This window comes from Aquarana catesbeiana, linkage group LG07 (assembly GCF_042186555.1).
Source record: "Aquarana catesbeiana isolate 2022-GZ linkage group LG07, ASM4218655v1, whole genome shotgun sequence".
Lineage (NCBI taxonomy): Eukaryota > Metazoa > Chordata > Amphibia > Anura > Ranidae > Aquarana > Aquarana catesbeiana.
The window spans coordinates 189,222,587-189,246,888 of NC_133330.1; the positions used below are offsets into that span (position 1 = coordinate 189,222,587).

Below are 24,302 nucleotides of genomic sequence, written 5' to 3' on the forward strand. Positions count from 1 at the left end.
GATGTGCATTTTAGAACTGCAAAGTACATGGTGATTCCATAATATTTTCCTCAGAATTCCATATATTTTTCCCATGCTTGATCTGCAAAAACAGTTGCAATGGACTACAGTTTTCTTTCTTTTTTTCTTTTTTAAGTGTTAAAGCCAGAAGGTTGGAATGTTAAATGAAAATAGTTTTGAGGCATGTCTGTGATTAGTTTTTTTTCCACACAATTAAACAATTGAATGAACATTTTCCAAAGTTGTGATTCGATACTTTTTGCCAGGGGTTGTATGCACAGCTGCACCAGATTCTGTGTGCACCAGTTTTACTAAATCACCCCCAGTGAATGGTCGAATGGGATTTAGATAGGTTGTCCAACTCTTTTGTAAGGGCAAAAATGTTTTGCAAATTTTTTTTTTTCTAAGTCAAAGCAATTTTAATGAAACAGAGATTTTAATCGCTGTATTATTGTCAATCGACCCAAAAGTGTCCAATGTGTCCGCCATAATGTTGCAGTCCCAATAGAAATCGCAGATCGCCGCCATTACTACTAAAAAATAAATTAATAATAAAAAAGCAATAAAACTATCGTCTATTTTGTAGATGCTATAACTTTTGCACAAACTAATCTATATACGCTTATTGCGATTTTTTTTTTTTTTTTTACCAAAAATATGTAGAAGAATACATATTGGCCTAAACTGAGAAAAAAATAGTTTTTTGGGGGATATTTATTATAGCGAAAAGTAAAAAATATTGTTTTTTTTTTCAAAATTTATGCTTTATTTTTGTTTATAGCGCAAAAAATAAAAACCGCAGAGGTGATCAAATACCACCAAAAGAAAGCTCTATTTGTGGGGGGAAAAAAAGGATGTCAATTTTGTTTGGGAGCCACGTCGCACGACCGCGCAATTGTCAGTTAAATCGACGAGGTGCCGAATCGCAAAAAGTGCTCTGGTCTTTGGCCAGCCAAATGGTCCGGGGCTTAATCGGTTAAGCTGAAACATGATCACTCTTTTCCCCCAGTATGTCCATCCCCCACACAGTTAAAAAACACCTCCCAGGCACACAGTTAACCCCTTGATCACCCCTGGTGGTAACCTCTTCCCTGCCAGTGTCATTTATGCTGTGACAGTGCTTTTTTTTTTTTTTACCACTGATCACAGTATTTGTGTCATTGGTCCCCCAAAAAGTTTCACTTAGTGTCCAGTTTGTCCGCCGCAATTTCGCAGTCCCGGAAAAAATAACTGATCACCACCATTACTAGTAAAAACAATTTTAGAAAAGTCCACAAATCTATCCTGTAGTTTTTGGACGCTATAACTTTTGCGCAAACCAATCTATATACGCTTATTGGGATTTTTTTTACCAAAAATATGTAGCAGAATATATATTGGCCTAAATTGATGAAGAAATTAGATTTTTAAAATTTTTTTATTGTGAATGTTTTATAGCAGAAAGTAAAAAATATTGATGTTTTTTCAAAATTGTGGGTATTTATTTATGGCGCAAAAAATTAAAACCGCAGAGGTGATCAAATGGCACCAAAAGAAATCTATATTTGTGGGAAAAAAAGGACATCAATTTTATTTGGGTACAATGTCGCAGGACATTGTCAGTTAAAGCAATGTCAGTGCCGTATTGCAAAAAAATGGCCTGGTCTGGAAGTGGGTAAAACCTTCCAGAGCTGAAGTGGGTAAAGGAACAGGATCTATTTTTTTTTTTTTTTTGGGTTGCAAACACCTTAAGAGCTGTCCAAAGGGTGGTGATTGATATCTCAGGGGTGTTATTCAAAAGAAACTATTCTTCAATGGGCATGTGATTCCTGTGACAAGGTGGTATTTGTCATCCTTTGAGATTTAGAGGCTAACTTGGTGTATGTAGTTTCCAAACTTGTCTAAGTCCCCCTTTGTAAGCAGAGAGTACTCAAGTACCCCACTTCTGTGGAGTTTCAGAAGAAGTGGGCTGCTGCATGTGTGAAGAGAGAGAGGCAGCAGGGGCTGGCTGAGAGTCTTCTCAATCTTGAGCCATGTTGTAGCATTCTCTAATTCTCAGCAGATAGCATGGAAGTGATTTTTTGAGCCCCTCCGTGGTGCTTTATCTTTGGTGTAGACATACATAGGGTCGTAGCCAAGGGAAGGATGTGAGGAAAATCAGCTGAAAGTGAGTTTTGGGCCCAATAATTTGGCCATGTGCCCGATGAAGACCAGAGCTGTGTTCAGGTGCGGCTGTCCCCGCTCCATGCCATGAATGTGCCCCTGCTTTTTTCAATTATTTTTAATAGCAAGTTACACCATTTTCTGATCATGCATAATAATCCCAGAGTCATACCAGGGTATAATCACAGCATAATGCCTTCTGGGGCAAGTACAGGGATGTTCAGCAAGGAGGGAGGATCAGCTCACAATGGCCAACCAACTGTTCATGTCCACCCAGATATACCGTATGATAGATTCACTGATATTTTAAAGAGTGCTATCAATGCTTGTGGAAGCTATTATGTACACATACAGTAAGCTAGAAAGAAGCATTCAGTCATGTCTAGCTACTTGATCTTTTAAAGGAGAACTAAACTGTATTTGAGCACCACAAACTTAAAATGCTGTTCATTTTTTATAATTCAAAGCAAGCTCACCTATCCATCCATGTATGCAATTGATGGGTACAGTATGCAGCTGTGCCCCCATCACCAGGTTCTTCCCCTTCCCTAATACCCCTGTCATGTGGGCCATCAGTCACCACCAACACGGCATATAAAATGGAAAAAAATCACTGCACATGTGTAAAACACCATATCCACGCATCTGCAGTCCTTCCAGTGTGCTCTGCAGTCCCAGGCATACTGTCTGAAGTGGCAGGACTCTCAAGCCACACCCGCTTAGACCAGGCCAGCGGGACCAGGGAGGAGACACAACTCACTAGAGACTGAGAGGTTCTACCACATATATATATATATATATATATATATATATATATATATATATATATATAGTGGTAGAACCTCTCAGTCTCTAGTGAGTTGTGTCTCCTCCCTGGTCCCGCTGGCCTGGTCTAATATATATATATATATATATATATATATATATATATATATATATATAATGGCTTCCTGTCAATGGGTTTTGAGGAAACCAGTGACATTATCCAGCTCCATTAATTTACTGGCAGAGATTCCCCATTCATGTAAAACAAAGGAGGATTACTGACATTACTGTCCATATGGCCATATTTGGGCAATGACATTACTATATTTGGCCATGGCTCTGCATGCATGGATATGTATTGCTGAACAATGTGATGGACTTACATTGTGAGACATTTTATGTTTTTTTTTTAATTTTTACTCTTTAATAATGAATGTTTGGTGTCTTCGGTTACATTTTGTTACTTGTTTGTTAGGGGTACTATGTATGTAGTCACTCCCGTAGTGTGGGGTAATATCTGGAGGTCCCTTTATTTTTAGAGGCTTCCGTTTTCCAATAGGACCTCTGCCTGCAAACCCCTACAACCACTGGGTGAGTGCTGTGGGGAAGAAGTCCTTGTCCTTATCAGTATGGGTACCTCCATGTTCAGGGAACGTGATCTGGTATAGCTGAGGAGGGGGCATGCTTGTCCTCACCCTTTCCTGGTTTGAAAGACTACATGCTTGAGTAAGAATTTGGTGATTTATTTTTTATTTTTATTTTGTTTGGGCGGGGGAGGCTTTTTCTTTTATTTTTTTAGTGGGTCTACCCTAGAAATGCATGAGAGAACCAAAGTTATATCATTTATAGGGACATAATACATTTTTTTTTGTTTTTGTGTGGGGTCACCTTTGATATCAATTCCAGACTCTCAGAAAAGATAAGGATCTCTTATGTATTTATAAGGGGTACCCTAAGCCATTTTTGTTTGCATGGGTCCCCATCTAGGATAAGGGTCTAGTATAGATGAAAGGACTCCTCAGCCACTTTGTTTACTAACAGAAGTTTACTCGAACACTAATTGACAATTACACTGACACTAACTTAACCTCTTCAGAAAGATGGCTACAGCACATGCTTCAAGTGCCAGGAAGGTGTTCATGTACATCCCCCAAGCTCACGCTGCCTTCCTGCCCCCTGTGGGGCACAGACAGCGCACACTGTGATCACCGAATTTATGGAACTCGGCTGATCACAAATTGGAGTAATGGGCCATTCCCAGCCATTTACCACGTGATCAGCTGTCAGCCAATGACAGCTGATCACATAATGTAAACAGAAGCTGGTAATCAATTACCGGCTTGTGTAAATGGGACATCGTCCCACTCACTGACAACCACTGCTGCTATGCAGTGCCACCTGCCAGTACCCACCAGTGCCACCTACCAGTGTCCACCATTGCCACCTACCAGTACCCATCAGTACTGCTAAGCAGTGCCCACTAGTGCTGCCAATCAGTGTCTCATCAGTGCTGCCCATCAGTGCCACCTAAGTGCCCTTCAGTGCCACCTCTGTGCCGCCTCAGTAGTGCCCATCAGTGTCACCTAAGTGCCCGTCAGTGCCACCTCTCAGTGCTGCCTATCGGTGACCTTCAGTGCCGCCTCATAAGTGCCCATCAGTGCCAAAATAAGTTATCAAAATGTTTGTTTTTTTTGTTTAGCAAAAAAAGCAAAAAAAACAGTGGTGATTAAATACCACCAAAATAAAGCTCTATTTGTGTAAAAAAATAAAAATGTCTTATGGGTACAGTGTTGCATGACCGCGCAACTGTCATTCAAAGAGTGACAGTGTTGAAAGCTGAAAATTGGCCTGGGCAGGAAGGGGGTACATGTGCCCAGTAAGCAAGTGGTTAACAGTTACATTGCTGCCACTGACATTAACCACTTAAGGACCGAGCCTATTTTTGATATTTGGTGTTTACAAGTTAAAATTTTTTTTTTTTTTGCTAGAAAATTACTTAGAACCCCCAAACATATATTCTTTTCAGACACCCTAGAGAATAAAATGGCGGTCGTTGCAATACTTTGTCACACCATATTTGCGCAGCGGTCTCACAAACGCTATTTTTGTGAAAAAATACACTTTTTTGAATAAAAAAATAAGACACCAGTAAAGTTAGCCCAACTTTTTTTTGATATTGTGAAAGATAATGTTACGCTGAGTAAATTGATACCCAACATGCTTCAGTCATGCTTCAAAATTGCGCCCGCTCGTGGAATGGTGACCCTTAAAAATCTCCATAGGCAACGTTTAAAAATTTCTACAGGTTACCAGTTTTGAGTTACAGAGGAGGTCTAGTGCTAGAATTATTGCTATTGCTCTAATGATCATGGTGTCCCCAGCCAGGTCTCGCCAAGAAAGCTAAGAGGCAAATGGACTTGGTACAATACAATAAATGAAAATTCAAATATATGAACAGTCGTGTAAAATAGTACAAAGGTTTATTGATACAGAACATATGACAAAGATGTCAATAGAAAATTAAAAAATAGGTGACAGTCCATTTTTTTAAAAAAGACAATAAAAAAAATAAAGAAATTTAAAACGCCCCATCCCCCCCGAGCTCGCGAGCAGAAGTGAACACATACATAAGTCAGGCCCGCATATGAAAACTGTGTTCAAACCACACGTGAGGTTGAAATTTATGGATAGCCTAAAATAGTACAAAAGTTTATTGATGCAGAACACATGACAAAGATTTCAAAAGAAAATTAAAAAATAGGTGACAGTCCATGTATATCACCAAGATAATACTCCCCTGACGGGGAAAATTACAGTGGGATAGTTGGTCACGGACAGCATTTTAACTAGTTTTGTGGACTGAACCGCTTCATCAGGAAAATATCTGCAATTTAATTAGCACATGATCAATAACAATGTAATTAATCACATACAGCAAAAAAGACAATATTTACAGCGATATATGAATGAAACAAAATATAGCTGTTATATGGGGACAGATGAGGAACCGCTTATCCGAGTTCTGGTATACACAAAGCACAAGGCGTCACCAGTAAAGGGGTCTCCCGCAGTGACTGGGGGAGACTTACAATTCAAAGGTCTGGAGTCTGAATGAAATAGGGTACAATAAATGGGTAAACCATAAGCTAAGACCAGGTGCAAGTGGGAGGGAGAAGGGGAGAGAAGGGAAAGGGAGGGGAGTGAAGTGGGGTAGTGGCAATGGGGACTAAGGTGAATGGGAGTGGTGAAAGGTATCAAGTGATTGGTTGAGCTTGCAGTGACCGTGTGGATAGCGAATGACAGTGAAAGGGAAACTGTGAATAACAAGTGTAGATCAACCGTGAAACACAGAACTAAAAACGTGAACGCTGTGAAAAGTGGTAATGAAATTAGAGTGGTGAAAAAGAAAAAAGGCATAGATGGCCACTGGATAGATAAAAGGTGAAAAAGAAGGAATGAAACCAGGATGGCAACCAGCAAAGGTTGCACTTGCCACTGGGCCCTGGCCTTCTGCAACCATGGCGAGGCCCAAGACTGCAGGACTGCACAACATGCGAAAGGGATCCGCTGTGGCACCATGAAGGGTGGTGGGATCAGTGGGGAGGGCTCTGGGCTTGGAGGGAATGGTCCAGGCCGGAGGTCGGGGGGGCCCTTCATGGTTTCTTGCACCAGGGCCCTGGACCCTTTATATAGCTCATCCCAGAACCCTTTATATAGCTCATCCCAGAACCCTGCACCCTGTATATAGCTAATCTCAGAACTCTGCACCCTATACACGGCTAATCCCAGAACCCTGCACTCTGTACATAGCTCTTCCCAGAACCCTGCACTCTGTACATAGCTCTTCCCAGAACCCTGCACTCTGTACATAGCTCATCTCAGAACCCTGCACTCTGTACATAGCTCATCCCAGAACCCTGCACTCTGTACATAGCTCATCCCAGAACCCTGCACTCTGTACATAGCTCATCCCAGAACCCTGCACTCTGTACATAGCTCATCCCAGAACCCTGCACTCTGTACATAGCTCATCCCAGAACCCTGCACTCTGTACATAGCTCATCCCAGAACCCTGCACTCTGTACATAGCTCATCCCAGAACCCTGCACTCTGTACATAGCTCATCCCAGAACCCTGCACATGGTACATAGCTCATGCCAGAACCCTGCACTCTGTACGTAATGCACTCCATATACTGCATGCTTTTATCCTTTTTTATTTTTTAATGAATGTGCTGGGGTTTGTATGTATTCATGAGACTCTTGCTTGTGGAAAAATAAAAAAAGCATATTTTATAGGTACAAGGAAGCCCGAGTTTTGTTTAATGACACCCCTTAAGCTCCTCCCACTTTCATTTTTACCACACCCACATTTGCCGCAGCGCGCTATGCAAGGTTACTTCCTTCTTCAAGTGTCCCTCATTCTGAAGTGATATGTTAGCACACTTTCAATTGGAGCTTTATAGAAGCTAAAGAGGACCCGCTCTGAAAAGGCTGCCCTCCATAGCTTCCTCAAAAAGGGCAGTTTATGATGAGCCTTGACAGATCTTCTCCAATGATTGTTCACAGGAAGTGGAACTCCTTTACCCTCTCAACCTCAATCCCATGAATCACCACCAGCTCATAGCTAACCTCCCACACCTTCCTAAAATCAATCAATAATCTCCTTTGTATTTGCTACATTTAACTGTATGTCGTTTTCTGTGCACCAACCAACTAGATTTTCAATATCCTGGCGATATGCAGACTCATTGCAGCTCCTTATTTTCCCCACTACCATGATGATGTTTGCACATTTTAAAACAGTCCACCTCAAAGTGAGAAACAGTCATAATTGTATAAAGTAAACAAGAAATGATGAGTAACGATTACCAACTTTTATCCCCTGCTGCCCATCAGCCAGGAAATACAAAATCCAGTTACAAAGCGTTGGGCTCAATCCCAAAGCGTTCAGCTTGGTAACAAATGTCATTAGCAAAATTGTATTAAATGCTGAACTACTATCAATAAAGTTCATGCGGGCATAACTCTTCTTTTTTCCAAATGAGACAACATAGACCGAATGCAATGGCATCCTCTGTAGATCTTTTTTCCCTAAAAGAAAACTGGTAGCTATCCACCCCTGGAGGGAAACTATACCCAAAAACAAACAAAAGAACTATTAGAACATAAATAAAAGACATTCAAGAGCCAAAGTCCTTAAAAGCCTTAAAGTGGTTGTAAAGTTACTAATGACAGGTATCCCCTCTCTTGTGCTCAGTGACTTTACAGTCACACAGAATAGTGGCAGATGGGAGGAGACACACACACACACACTTTGAACTGACAGGAAGGGAGGGAGAGACTCTGAACACAGCGGGATGACGGAGGCACATAAACTGACCACGGTATCAAGGATCAGCATCCACAATTACCGTGGTCAGCACATCTAGGGGGACACAGGAACAGGCAGGATTAAGCAAGTATTTTACAGCATAGAATGGAAAAAAATGTAACTGCAGAAGCACTATTCTGTTTATTGTGCTTTAAAGGAACATGATCCTTCCTTTTATTTTTTTTTTTGGGTTACAACTGCTTTGAAACAAATTTGAAAGCTACAGAGATGTTTTTAAGTTCTTAAGAGAAAAAAGTTACTTCTCGCGTTGGAGTGCAAAATTATTACAATGCTTCCATTTGCTCTATATTCTATTCATTTGTTTACCAGATACTACTGTCATTGCTGAACTTCCAGCACTGCAGATATAAGAGCGGAAACTGCAACAGTGAACCCACCCTTTCCCTTCCCCTAGACTGTTCACAGGACATCTTGTATTCCGTGAACAGAATAGCAATCACATGATCACTGGGTCAGTGATTGGCAATCCGCTGTGTCTAGTGGACACAGCAGTCACAGGAGTGCAGCAGGCTGGATGAAATACATATACTGTATGTGATCCAGCCTGCCTATGCTGGCCGACTGCAGTAAAATTACTGTGGGCGTTGGCAAATGGTTAAACCACCTTAAAAACCTCATCATTTCACTCTCCCTATTGAACCCAATACATTTTGCCTATTGGCAAAATGTGCCAGAAAGTAGTCCTATTTCACTCATGCCATGTCTATTCATACTGTTTTTCCACATATCCCCTGCTTTGTGGTCACCGTTCCATTAACTTGGCTATGATTTGGCTCTGACTGTTCTGTCTGCTGTATTCACTTGTTTATTGGAACCATTACAAGTTCATTGTGACTTCTTGTTATAATCTCTAATATGATTTCAATAATCATTGTCTAGAGTCATGCCCTCCTCCTGAGATATCAAATGCAAAACTTCTTTCTGAAAAACGAAACCGTTATGAATCTGGGTCTTCAGTGAATATTAAATGTGAAGACACATTTGTGCTCAGCGGACACATAAATGTAAAATGTGAAAATGGCCAATGGGATGAACTTCCACAATGCCTCAGTAAGTACCACATATTACTTCTGAAGTCAACACCATAACACTACACCACAACTTTATTATAATAAGATTTGATTGATATTTTGCAGAGCCTTGTACAATTAATCCCAACAGTTTGGAGAGAAATCACATTGAACTTGTATCAACACGAACAGTGAGCCCTCCTGAGCTACTTGAACATGATACAGAACTGAATGTAAAATGCAAAGCAAATTATAAACGCCCAGGATCCCCAAAAGTTTCATGTTATGATGGAGTAATGAAATATCCAAAGTGTTTCTCTGGTGGTAAGTATTACTTTCATTTCTAGAATTATATTTCTACTTGTACAGTTTTGTGAGTTCCTGTAAATATCTTCAGTGTATAAATTAGCAAAAGTTGAAAAAGCTATTTATGTATTTACAACCGTTTTTGTTTTCTGATTACACTTATAAATGTAATTGGATGGAACCATTGCATAGGCATTGTTACTAAAGCTGCCAAAATACTTATGTGGTCACTCATATAGTCTTCAGCAAGTCCCATTGGTTTGTTCTGAAGTGTGCTGAATGCTGTGCATTGGCACTTCTGTGGTTTGTACACTCCACAAACTTTCAAGGATAGAATATCATTATCGGTGAAGTGAATGGCTATCACAAATCCCACATCTGTGCAGTTACTGATCTGTGTTACATCAATCGTCAGTCACTGTGTTGAGGAGGCTCCGGAGTTCTGTATTAGGCCTCATGCACACTGGAGGTTTTTAAAGCTGCCGTTTGTGGCTTTAGGCGTTTTTTCTGCAGCCAGTAAACTCCCCAGCATGTTGTCCTATGTGTCCGTGCGCATACAGGCTGTTATCAGCATTTTTTGGCAGGGGAGTTTTCTGGCTGTAAAAAAACCCAGAACTAGTGGGTTTTCAGAGGAGTTTTTTAGCTGTAAAAACGCTCTAACTCTGATAAAAGCTTAAAAACGCTGAAAAACGTGGCAATTCACCGTTTATCAGCATTTTTGAGCTATATGATTTTGTATACTATATATGAGTATAGTTTTGCTAAAAAAAAATGCTACAGCTAAAAAACGCTGAAAAACTCTTGTGAAAAAACTCATTCTACAGCTTTCTACAGCTAACACTACTGGCATTTTTATAATGTCTAGTGTGCATGAGGCCTAAAGGTTTGCTCTCTGAGAGTTGGTTTACTAAAGGTGAATTGTCTGTTCACTTTGAAAAGGAAGTTGCACTTTGCAAGGGTTCTTTCCCAAATGTTTAGTGAATGTGGTGAAGCTCTGCTGACTTCCATCATCCAATCATGTGCAAGCAATTTTTTTGCTTTATTTTCCCTTGCATGTGATTAAGTGTTCTTTGCAAAGTAAAATTTAATTGCATGGACTAAGGTTTGGGGATAATCACCTTGCAAAGTTCAACTTCACTTGCAAAATGAACAGCATATTTTCCTTTAGTAAATCAACCCCTAAAGTCCTGTCTTTTCTGTCAACTGGCCAACCCCTGATGAGCTTGTCATTGCTTTGACAAAACAGGGAGGCAATGTTTTGCAAAACTAATTTTGTATCTCTTGCCTTAAGGCTACGTTCACACTGAACGCGGGTTTGAAATTCTGCGAATTCAGCTAAAATCCCACAATTTAAAACCCGCATTTCAGTGCGAGTTCGCGGGCGATTTGAAAGACATCTGTGCCAGTTCATGCACAGATATCTCTTGAAATTGCCCCCAAAGTCACCAAAAGTAGTGCAGAAACAACTATTGGAAATCTGTGTGGCGCCGCAAAGTCAGTGTCTCACCGATTGGGACAGTGCTGTTGCAATAGGCTGCGATTTGGCATGCGCTTTGACATGTCAAATCGCATGTCAAATTACAGAGATGTGAATGGGGGCTGAACCACTTCAACCTCAGAAGATTTTACCCCCTTCCTGACCAGAGCACTTTTTGCAATACGGCACTGCGTCGCTTTAACTGACAATTGCACGGTCGTGCGACGTTGCAACCCAAACAAAATTGACGTTCTCCTTTTCCCACAAATAGAACTTTCTTTTGGTGGTATTTGATCACCTCTGCGGTTTTTATTTTTTGCGCTATAAACAAAAAAAGAGCAACAATTTTGAAAAAAAGCTATATTTTTTCTTTTTGCTATAATAAATATCCCCCAAAAATATATAAGAAAACAAATTTCTTTCTCAGTTTAGGCCAATATGTATTCTTCTACATATTTTTGGTAAAAAAAAAATAGCAATAAGCGTATATTGATTGGTTTGCGCAAAAGTTATAGCATCTACAAAATGGGGATAGATTTATGGCATTTTTATTATTTTTTTTATTAGTAATGGCGGTGATCTGCAATTTTTATTGTGACTGCGACATTATGGCAGACACATCGGAAACTTTTGATATCATTTTGGGACCATTGTCATTTATACAGCGATCAGTGCTATAAAAATGCACTGATTACCGTGTAAATGACACTGGCAGGGAAGGGGTTAAACACTAGGGGGGGGCGATCAAGGGGTTAAGTGTGTCCCAGGGAGTAATTCTAACTGTGGGGGGGATGGGCTTCCACTGACATGACAGCGATCACTACTCCCGATCACAGGGAGCAGTAGATCGCTGTCATGTCACTAGGCAGAATGGGGAAATGCCTTGTTTACAAAGGCATCTCCCCGTTCTTCTGCTCTGTGACACGATCGCGGGCCCCCGGCAGACATAGAGTCTGCGGGACCTGCTGGCACAGTCACGGAGTTTGCTGCGGGCGTGCGCCCACAATGCTATGATTTAAAGGGGACATTCCTGTACACCCATCTGCCCAGTCATGCCATTGTGCTGACGTTCATCGTCCTGCATTGGTCGGCTAGTGGTTAAGGAGAGAAAGCATGGGAAAGAGTGTCTTTGTTAGCCCTGTGAAAGGGCTTTGTGCCTGGTATTGTACTCCCCAGGGAGCCTGTGACTAGAGCGTATAGCCTCTTTGTGTGAGCAGGCTGTGTGCCTGGAGGCCACGGGGTTGGTTTACTAAAGGCAAATGCACTGTTCACTTTGCAAGTAGAGTTACACTCTATTTTCCTTAGAGCTTTTTAACCTCCTGCCAACCAGCCGCCGCCGTCCTACTGCATCAGGTTGGCTCTCCTGCGTAAACTGCTGTAGGTGTACGACAGTCTATGCAAGGAGGATAGCGGGTGCGTGGGAGCATGCCAGCGGGACTCATTTTCCGCTGGCGACCCGCGATCGATGTGTACAGAGGCAGAACAGAGAACTGCCTATGTAATCAAGGCGATTCCCCGTTCTGCCTAATGACATGTCAGAGATCTTCTGTTCCCAGTGATCGGGAACAGTGATCTCTGTCATGTCCCAGTGAGCCCATCCCCCCTACAGTTAGAACACACCCAAGGAACACAGTTAACCCCTTGATCACCCCCTAGTGTTAACCTTTTCCCTGGCAGTGTCATTTTTACATTGATCAGTGCATTTTTATAGCACTGATCAATGTAATAATGTCTCTCGTTCCCAAAAAAGTGTCATTTGGGATCATATTTGTCCGCCGCAATGTCGCAGTCCTGCTAAACTACAGTTGCGCGACTGCGCAATGGTCATTTAAAGTGACGCAGTGCCGTATCGCAAAGAATGGCCTGGTCATTAAGGGGACAAATCCTTCCGGGGCTGAAGTGGTTAAATGTGGCAAAGCTCCACTTTAGCTACTCAATCATGTGCAAAGAAAAAAAAAACAGCATTTTGCTTGCTCATGTAGGGGTACCCCCATAGGGGCTGCTGACAATAGTGGTTTGTCTGTCACCCTGCCCAGCTTTACATTCACTCTCAAGCACTCGCAGACATAAAACAGTCAGCGAACTTTGTTTTTTTGTTTTATTGAGGGGTATAACTTGGATGGGGATGGGAATTATGGGATGCCCAGCGTGGATAAATAGAAACAACAATTGGTTTTGGGACAACTATGTACACTCCCTGTATATACTCCTTCAGCTTCCTCCTGCACAAACTTGCTTGAAGCTCCAGAAGCTCCAAAAGCACCAGAAGATTCTGGAAAGAAGTGAGAGGTCAGGCCTGCTTAAATTTACCTATCCTCTCTAGCACACTACTAAGAGGGTGCTACAACCCCCCCCCCCCCTAAAATCCAACTGAAAAATTGAAAATTAGCTAAGGCATCCCATAAATTGAATAGGAGGGGGAAAAGGAATAAACTTGGATAGGGAACATATATACAAATAAAAATATAGAAGACTATTTTGTTCAGTATTTACAGCATATACATTGCATTCCTAACTACAAGTCCCTACCACTAGGCAATTATTCACATACAATAGATCAGAGCACCTCCCCCTCAAGGGAAACCCTCCGTCCACAGGATCCATAACTCCAGCCGAAGATAGACAGCCTTCCCATCCGAAGGAGTGCAGTGAAAACAACACAACAAGCATCCTATCCTACCAGCTACCTGTACACTTTACAAACTTTGTCAGAAGGGGGTCATGACCCTACTGACAGAAGGAACAAAACGATCAAAGCACACAAGTCACTTCAATACATTGTCACCGAATGTTCTTTCAGAAGGGGGTTATGACCTGCTAACAGAACATCAAAGGAGAAAAGACACAACTTAAAAAAGCATCAGTCCTCTTCGGATTTCCTGATGGGAGGGACCCCTCCGCTGAACAAGCAGGCTTCTTAAAGAGTTAGTTCAAGGAACAGACCTCGCCCTAAGTATCCTTGCAACAGGAAAATGGTCAATCCATTGGGCACAACAGGGTGGCAGGCCGGTCTGATCCTGCAAAGTCAGGGAAGAACAACACATTCACACTGCAACTCTCTAGCAGTCCATGTGACCACTTCTATGATGGCTGTACCTCAAACAATCCTCTCAAGCATAAAAGTACGGGTCGGGCAATCTCTTCCTGCCGCCCCCTTCCACCCTGATGGAGACAGAGTGACTCTTTGTAGGCCGTCGCACCTTGGCAACCATCACTCTGCAACCTCCCCAGCCACCTTTTCTTACGAATGTCCTCAAAGCGGGCCCAGGTCTCCTCACATTCTGGCACCAATGGCTTGGGGATGTGTAGATACTCCCAGACCAGGTCATCCTCCCACTCTCCCTGTAAGTTCTCGATGATGTCTATGGTTGCGGGAGGGACATAAGAATAGTGCAGACACCATTCCAGAGCAACTCTACTTGGTTTTCCTTTCCCGGGCAGGACACAGGCATCAGGGAACCTCTGCGCCCACTGTCGGTATTCAGCTGCTCTGATCTGGGTGGTGGATGGTCTGTTCACAAAGATTTGTCTGTAACTGATGAGAGTCCTTGCAGCATCTTCAGGTCTCCTAGCAGAGTCTGGCTCTTCTCCTTTGGACTGGACCTCCAGGACCTGAGAACCTCCTGTCGCCCATTCCTCTTCCCAGCTGCTGCTTGGAGAAAACCACTCTAACTTCTCCGGGGACCCAAACTCAGCTATCAGTCTGGGAGAACCACAATCTATGGCCCTGCCCCAGCATTCCCCATCCAGCTCACCTGAGGGCACACCCTGCTCTAGCACTGGCTCCTTCTGGACTGGGATAGCAGGGGATATGAAGCAGCCGGCATTTTAGGGACAGTTTCTGGTTCCTGCAGGGCAGTACTCACTTACCAGGTCCCGACCAGGCTGCAGGCCACGACAAACTAGTCTTCCCATATGACGCTACCTAATAGCCAAGAGCACACAGGTTTTTTATATGGGGTGGGTGAGAGGACTACAGCATAAATGTATAAGCCTCACCGACGTGCTTCTCCTGAACCCCCAAAAAAATAATAAAAACTCAATACCTCATATATAGGTATCCCTGTGTGAAATATACGTGTATAATAGTGACAAACGTACGTACAATCAGGCGTGTACGTAAACTGCAGTGCAAGTGCACCCCTAATGTGGAAAGTCAAAACACGAACCAAAATTACCTACTGCCTGTTTATGCACCCCTAATGTGGAAGGTAAAAACCACGATCCAAAATTACCTAGTACCTGTGTATGTGCAGGCCTAAAAACTAAAAAAGTACTATGTACATCCCAACAATTACATACCACAAGTGCATACCAAGTGATACATATAGTACAGTAAATGTTGATTCTAAGTGATATTAATCCAAATAGGTGAAAACACATCCAAAGGAAAGAAATTGTTTGTGTCAGGTGCTCACAGGTATGTTAACCCTATTATACTCATGTAATACAGTCCAAAAGGGTTAATCCACACTGTAGAGGCAAATAACGCCTGTATGCATGGTATAGAAACAATCTTCAATTAGGTTAGTAAGGAACAGTTTGTATAAAGTCTAGATCTGGTAGTGCTCTGTTGTGAGGCAGAAAAACTTAGGGGTGACTTGAGTGTTCACAGTGTCCCTAGGTGACTTTTGTGCTCCCCATCAAGGATCCCCACTCACCGAATCCACTCACCCCAGCAGGGGCAACACACATGCAGATATAGACAGTGCGATCAGTTGACCACGATGTCTGCTGTAATGTTTCCAAAATGTTCCTCTATCCCCAGGTAGAACAGGAGTAATCCTTGTTAAACCCCTCGAGGGAGAAAAAAATTGACTCCCATAGTGCAGTACCGTATAAGTAAGTTAATTTATTACAAAACGATTAAAATCATCTTGCTCCTCTGCCTCGTGGTGTCTGCTGCTAGCAGGGAACGCTGGGTCTCCTCTAGGGTGTGGCACCACCCCCTTGCTTACAGACAAGCTTGCGTCTGTAAAACTGATAGGCAGGCCCCTCCCTGAACACACTGCTGTAACCACTTGTTGGATGAACTGAAGTTTGCAGGCATGCTGCGACTAGCAGGACTTGTCCAGGCATGTTGCTCAGCACCGACTGTGCCCAAACAACTAAAAGCAGGTGGCTGCTGAATTTTCCGGTGGTTGCCGGTAACAACAATGAAGTTAGTAGCCCATGTCTCCCTAAAATGAACAATCTTAGAACAGTCCTACCCACAGGCACCCGCAGGCTTATTCCGATCACCCTGGGAACCATCCCAGGCACACTTTACTGTAACAAGCAGGAGTTTGAAGCACAAGTTCAGAATGTCTAGCATTAGCAGAACGTGGACATATTTGTAATCCATATGCGCGATCGTCTGCCGTGGTTGCCATGGGTAATAGCACATAATAGAACAGTTCCTGTGTTGCACGGTTGAGGCGACTGGGTGAGTAGGCAGCAATAATTAACAATTGGCTCCTGTTGGTTGCTATGGGCAACGGCACTTGATACTTTAGTACTGAATGCAGGCAGAGCATATTATTCCTTCCCCAAGTTCAATTCCTCAATTAGTGGAACAAAGTGCAGTTCCCCCAGCTCGGTCAACTTCTGTTGCTAGGGGTAATGACTCGCAGGTTAGCTGTGAACAGACATCCCGGATGATGCCCCCAAATGTAGCGGTACCCCCGTAGGGGCTGCTAAGAATTGTGGTTTGTCTATCCCCCAGCCCAGCACTGCATTCACTCTCAGGCACTCCGAGACATAAACCAGTCATTGAACTTTGTTTTTTTTGTTTTATTGTGGGGTATAACTTGGATGGGGATGGAAGATATGGGATGCCCAGCGTTAATAAATAGAAACAGCAATTGGTTTTGGGAAAACTATGTTCACTCCCTGTACATACTACTTCAGTTTCCTCCTGCACAAACTTGCTTGAAGCTCATCACTCCTCAAGCCAATAGCACATCACTTGCTGCAGACTGTTACCCCTAGTCATCTCCAGCACATCACCTGGTTCCCCAGGAACAGCTAGCACTATTTGTTGGTTAGGCCTGACACTGACTCAGCCAGGCCTGAACAAATGCCCTTTGCAAGCTGGGAACGTGGGCCCCAATGGTGTAGCAGAAAAGTCCTTGTGCTAGCTGCCTTAACTATGGCTACTGGTCCCAGTTAGCACTCTTCAGGACCTGCCAGCCTTCCTGGCTGCAGCTACCTCTTTCCACTGCTCCTTCCACCACAGTCCACTTTTCTGGTTCTGCACCTATCTCAGACTGCAAGCTCCCAGTCCTCTGACGTGCCTCCCCAGTCCTCCCGACTGTGCCTCACTGACCAGCCCTCCTGTCTGCGACCAGTTGTCCTCCCTGGAGTCTCTTAGCAGTGCTCTCTCCCACTGTCCTCTCCTTGCTCTCTCTTGTGCCTCCAGTCCAGGACCTCTTCATGTGTTCCTGAAAGTGGTCCCCACTGCACCCAAGCCCAGGCCCAAGGTTAACCCCCCAGACTGGGGAGCTCCCTTAAGGCCCTGACAGCCCCGCACTGTCTCACTCCAGCACTTCCACCTGACAACTTCTCCCCAGCTGGGCTGACCCTGGGTATTTAACCACTTGCCGACGGCTGGCCTTCCTATGCGGTCCTGGTCTTTCAGTGGTGATATCTGAATGATGCCTGCAGCTGCAAGCATCATTCAGATATCGTTTTTTTTTTTTCACCAGCGATTCCCTTCACCGTAAAAACAATCATAGCTGCTGTTCAGGCGCTTGCTTGTTCTTACAGGTGGCGGGAGTGGATGCCCTCCGATGCTTCTCTCAGATCGCCCATACGATTGGTGACCCGGAGAAAGAATCTGCCGCCGGAGGAAGTTAGCTAATAGAGATTTCCGAGGGACAGATGGTCCCCGGCAATCTCTGACTCTCCGAAGCCTGGGTGCGACGTTATGTCGTCACGTCCTGGCCGGCATAAGTAAACCATGCCGGGGACAGGAAAGCATCAGATCGTTATTTTTTATTTTTTTTAATTTGATGCTTTTATCCTGGAGGAGAGATGTGGGGTCTATAAGAATCGCAGAAAGAGAACCGATCACACACCATTCCTAATACAAGGGTTTTTTACATTACAAAAAAAACTTGTGAATCAGTCCACAAATAATCATAAAAGGCCACTGCCCTCCCACCCCAAAGCACCTTGTCCCGATATTGATGGGGACAGGAGCCTTTTCCCCAAAACCGTGGCCAGTGGTTGTGGGCGTCTACAGGCCGGGGGCTTATCAGAATCTGGGAGTTCCTTTTAACAAGGGGGCCCCCAGATCCCCCCCATGTGAATGAGTATGGGATAGTACCCCTACCCATTCACCAAAAAAAGTGTCAAAAAGTTAATAAAACACAAACAGTTTTTGGCAATTCCTTTGACAATTCCTTTATTAAAAATTAATGTCCCCTGATGTAAATCCATTATCAATCACGCTGCCCGCCGCACCTGAAAAAAAAAAAATGGCCGACATGAAGGCTGGCTGCCTACTACAGGCTAAGTAGCTTGACGTTTCTTATATCGGTAGGGGGTGGATGCTCTGGTTCGTGATGTCAGAAGAGGGTGGTGCTTTTCAGGAACTTGTTAGGAATGTGACCAATAAGCTACATCATCTCTGGAAACTTTGAAAAAAGCGCAACGCTGTTATTTTCATACTGTTTTCAAAAGTCAGTAAGCAAAGCTCCCTTAGATGAAACAATTACAGCACTGACACCCTCTCCTAGTGCAGTTACCTTGACTTTTATTTTTTGTAAACACACAGGTTTATTTTAACCTAGTAAGAACCACAGTCTTTCAACCTTTATTAGATCAGACTTTTTTTTCATTATTATTTTAAAGATGTTTCAGTTTAGCAATGGCATAACTAATTTTTAAAATATTTGTAGTTTTCATTTTATGCATTTTTGTGTGCAGTATAGATACGGTTAAATGTAATTTGATAGCAGCTTTGGCTACATATATTTTAATTTTATGGACTTTATTTCTATCTCTGTGATGTCAAACATAACATTCCTCTGCTAGTATCGCTTCTGTCACACTGGACATTTCTTGGTTTTCCAGGTCCTAACCTGTAATATTGTGATAATAGATAAATAGCTAAACACTACATTAAAAGATGGCTATCTTACTGATGGTGTGAACAATGTGGCCAATCATTTTATAGGAAAAAGCCACCTCTTTGCCTTTGTCACTTACAGGTGTGTGCCTAATGTTAAATTGTGCCCTCTTTAATGGTTTTAATTAGAATCAAAATGGAAAAATTTAAATATTTTCCAGTATTGATTCCCAGTGCTAGTTTTACAAAATGTATTTTAATTTATTTTACCAATACACCTCTGCAGGATTACTAATAATAGTAACCTATTGGTCAATGTTGATGGCAAGTAGTAGACCACTATTACAATGATAAATAAGAGTGGCAAGAGACAAGATGGCCCACTTGAGCTCACATGAAATCTCAGTGATGCCAGAGATGACATCAGCATGTCACAATGTAGAAACATTGTGAATACATTACATTTCAAAGCACTTTGCAGTAGGATCAGGTGCCCAGGAGCAAAGCGGATTTGTCTCTTGGCCTTAGCACTGATCCCCAGCTGTCACTGAAAAGACCACAGTTCTTACACCATGCCAGGATCAACAGCAAATATCATTTTTTGGTGCTGTGGCCTGCCCCCTCATACCCCCCCACTCTGGGCCTGACCACAAACATTGCTCAAGGCCAGCCCACTAGATGTCCCACCGAATCCACCCACTGACTATCCCACCAAGTGCTTCAGTGCACCCACTTTCGTTTTAATACTCTTACAACGTAATATATCTCCATCCCATGTCCTCTTCCTTCTCCATGTCCTCCTTCACCCCCATCCCATGTCCTCCTCCTTCTCTATCCCATGTAGTCTTTCTTTCCAGTCCCATCTTCTCCATCCCATGTGCCCCTCTTCCAGTCTCATCTATCCCATCCCATGTCCTCTTCTTTCTCCAGTCCCATCTCTTCCACCCCAAGTCCTCCTGCTCCTCCAGTCCCATCTCCTCCATTTCACATCCTCCTCCTTCTGCAGTCCCATCTTCTCCATCCCTTGTCTTCTTTGCCCAGTCCCATCTCCTCCATCCCATGTCATCCTCCTCCAGTCCCATCTTCTCCATCCCATATCCTCCTCCTCCTCCAGTCCCATCTCCTCCATCCCATGTCCTCCTCCAGTCCCACCTCCTCCGTCCCATGTCCTCCTCCAGTCCCATCTCCTCCATCCCATGTCAAGGTGTAATCAGAATATAATGTCTAGTGCTATTATGAAATGTGTTTTAACATGTTAATATAATATGGTGATTGCTGGCCTTTTGCTCCGTCATTTGCTGTCCCCATCTCGTGTACCTTCTGGCAATAAGAAATCTCTACCTAACCAAATATATTGAGATTGACTGAGATTTATGGAATCAAACATCACCTTTTAACAATAACCAAAGCCTTGTCAAATACTTGGATGACTACAGTGCACACTGATTTTTACAAAATGCGTTGCAACTTTGTAATTTAACATATCATATATCTATATAGATACACATATATATATATATATATATATATATATATATATATATATATATATCTATATCTATATCTATATCTATATATAGATATAGATATAGATATAGATATATATATATATATATATATATATATATATATATATCCTCTTAGTTCTGTTTCAACTTGTGACTGGTGTCCTTCTGGTGTATAATTAGCTGGGCGTCTTCTGCACTGTCTGGGGAAAAGCTGAGTCAACACTGGGTTCTTTCTAAGGAAGCAATCTCACCCTTTGAAACAATGGGGTTATTTGCCCTGGCTTTCCTTTAATCAAAGGTTCTGCTATCTGGATCTCAAAACACTAGTTTGACCATTGTCACTCGGTTTTGTGTTAAGTGGCACCATTGTTCAAGTCAGGTTACTCTGCTTCAACATAATGTTTGTATATTGACCTCAACTCTCCACTGGAGAGGATAATTTAATCAACCTTTTCTGTTGGCTGAGTGTTTCATGAATGTATAAATTTTTTTATGTATCCTGGCCATGACATCCCCCATCCCATATGTCCTATTCCAGTCTCATCTCCCCCATCACATGTCCTCCTCCAGTCTCATACCCCCTCTATGTCAGTCCTCACTTGCAGTGTCCTCCCCCTGTAGTCCTTCTATGATTTCTGCTCCCTCAGTACAGCTTTGATACAGACCAGTGTAATCACTCCAGTATGTAAAAGAGAGGATTGTGGAGGGTATGACAGTGGCAGAATGGGGAGGGATTTCTTTTAGTGGCAGTCTGAGGGGTGACCAGGGAGCGATGTTGGAAAGATAAGGGTCTGAGTGATGTCCGTCAGCTGGATGTATGAAGTGACCTGGAGGTGATGCAAGCTGGGGGAGTAGGGGGCTGAGATGTGGTCAGATTGTCATGTTTATAGTTAAAAAAAAAAAAAAAAAAACGATTGTGCTCATCTCCTAATATCTACAATAATACATAATACAAAAGTACTACTCAAAGAGAACAACCTAGGAATGGGAGGGGGTGGGGGGTTTGAGGCTGAGATTGCGCAGACAGTGCAGGAGACTTTGGAGGGGGGGAGGAGCTTCGGAGATTCTAAGTACATACACTGCTGGTGCAGTGTATGCATTTAGAAGCAATGGCACTGCTGCTGTCCCCACAGTGACAAGTATGCTTAAGCCCCCCCCCCACACACACACACACACACACTTACCCCGGGCCTTCGGGCAGCACCCAACTGCCCAAATAGTCAGTCCGCCCCTGGTCAGAGTGGAGGGGGAGCCTGGGCTCCATCTGCTAGGTGTGCTGTTGTGATAAGCAGCTGGCACCTGTCACAATAATAGAGCAGTTCATTGTGGCACTGGTCCTCAGAGGATATACAGGGAGGGTGCCCAGAGTAGCGAGCCCCACCTGGGCCTCCTACAGGTGTATGAGCTGTCCCCCCTGATGGCGGCTCTGGCTGTGTCTGAGAACAGTTGCTGCCTTTAAAATCACAGTTCCATTATTTTCTCTTGCTTTGATTGATTTCTGTACTATTCATTTGTTATAGTGTACCGTATTTTTCATGATATTTTATACTGCAGTATTAAAGAGCACAAAATAGTTTTATAATGAACCACATACTGTATAAAAACACTACCCAGAAATACACGATATTACCAAAAGTATTGGGATGTCTGCCTTTACACATTACAAGAACTTTAATGGCATTCCAGTCAATATTGAGTTGACCCATCTTTTGCAGCTATAACCACTTCAACTCTTCTGGGAAGGTTGTCCACAAGGTTTAGGAGTGTGTCTATTGGAATGTTTGACCATTCTTCCAGAAGCGCATTTGTGAGGTCAGGCACTGATGTGGACGAGAAGGCCTGGCTCGCAGTCTCCACTTTAATTCATCCCAAAGGTGTTCTATCGGCTTAAGATGCCAGTCAAGTTTGTCCACCCCTCATCCATGTCTTTATGGACCTTGCTTTGTGCACTGGTGTGCAGTCATATTGAAACAGGAAGGAGCCATCCCCAAACTGTTCCCACAAAGTTGGGAGCATGAAATGCTATGTAACACCTCACCTACTATGTAACTATGTAGGTATGCTGACACCTTAAGAGTTCCCTTCACTGGAACAAGGGGGCCAAGCCCAACCCTTGAAAAACAACCCCACACCATATTACCCCCTCCACCAAATGATTTCGACCAGTGCACAAAGCAAGGTTGATAGACATGGATGAGCGAGTTTGGGGTGGAGGAACTTGACTGGCCTGCACAGAGTCCTGACTTCAACCCGATAGAACACCTTTGGAATGAATTAGAGTGCAGACTGAGAGCCAGGCCTTCTCATCCACATCATTGCTTGACCTCACAAATACGCTTCTGGAAGAATGGTCAAACATTCCCAAAAACACTCCTAAACCTTGTGGATAGCCTTCTCAGAAGAGTTGAAGCTGTTATAGCTGCAAAGGTTGGGCCAACCCATTATTGAACCCTATGGACAAAGACTGGGATGCCATTAAAGTTCATGTGCGTGTAAAGGCAGGCGACTCAATACTTTTGGTGATATAGTGTATCAGAGCTTTGCAAGACAGAGGCCAGGGATTTTGCCACAACCCCCACATAAAAATGTTATGTTATGTCAAATTTTAAATGGCATACATTTTCCTTGTATATTGTAATATAAAGAATTTAGTTTTGTTTAACACTTTCTGACCATATTTGTTCATTTAGAAACATGTCGCATACTCCAACAGAATCTTGATGATAACTTCTTAGAACTGGATGAAAGGCATGAAAATGAGGTATTTTATGAAGAAGGAGCAACTGTCAGCTTTAAATGTAAAACTGGATATAGAGACAAGGATGGACTGACAGGAACCTGTACAAAATCAAAAACACAACCAGTTAAATATGAACTGAAATATCCTACTTGTGAAAGTGAGTAGCAATTTATTAAACGTTAACATTTTTGCAATTGTCAAAAATATATGTTGTATTTAGTGTGTGTGTGTGTTCAAATGATGATAGCTATAATCATTCTTAGAACCAATTACCATATATAAGAAAAGCGCAATAAATCAAGCTATACCCAGCGAGATCCTTTTTATGATCAAGGGTATTTTTCTAATAAGAAAAAAACAGTTACACACAGGGCCAATCCTAGGGTCACAGACGCATGGGTGCAGAAATTTCTGGCGCCCCCACGTGGGCATGGTCATCTTACCGACTCCTCCCCTTTACAAATGTTTCTATGGCAACGACTCAAACACAGAGATGTTCCCCTAAGAACTCTTCGTTACCCTAGGATCCTCCCATGATCTTTTAACAATAAAGAAAATACAGGAAGAGTGTACACTAATGAGACCTGGAGGGGAGTCTCTCTGATGCACACAGAGAGGGCTTCTGTTAGAGAGTCTGTTTGAAAGAGCCCCCAGACATAGTACAGGAGATGGTCAGAGACTGCAGACATGGTACAGGAGATGGTCAGAGACTGCAGACATGGTACAGGAGATGGTCAGAGACTGCAGACATGATACAGGAGATGGTCAGAGACTGCAGACATGGTACAGGAGATAGTCAGAGACTGCAGACATGGCACAGGAGATAGTCAGAGACTGCAGACATGGTACAGGAGATGGTCAGAGACTGCAGACATGGTACAGGGGATGGTCAGAGACTGCAGACATG

General features: G+C 43.0%; 1 protein-coding gene across 4 annotated transcripts in view; it reads left to right on the forward strand.

The window, feature by feature from the left end:
• The window catches only part of LOC141103383 (coagulation factor XIII B chain-like), a 1,101,294-nt gene that overhangs the window by 1,057,594 nt on the left and 19,398 nt on the right, over positions 1-24,302 (forward strand). For all 4 annotated transcript variants that reach the window (XM_073592898.1, XM_073592899.1, XM_073592902.1 and 1 more), the window contains 3 exons: positions 9,181-9,351; positions 9,438-9,635; positions 23,346-23,552. In XM_073592898.1, coding sequence (XP_073448999.1) covers positions 9,181-9,351; positions 9,438-9,635; positions 23,346-23,552 — 576 coding nt within the window. The remainder of the gene's footprint in view (positions 1-9,180; positions 9,352-9,437; positions 9,636-23,345; positions 23,553-24,302) is intronic.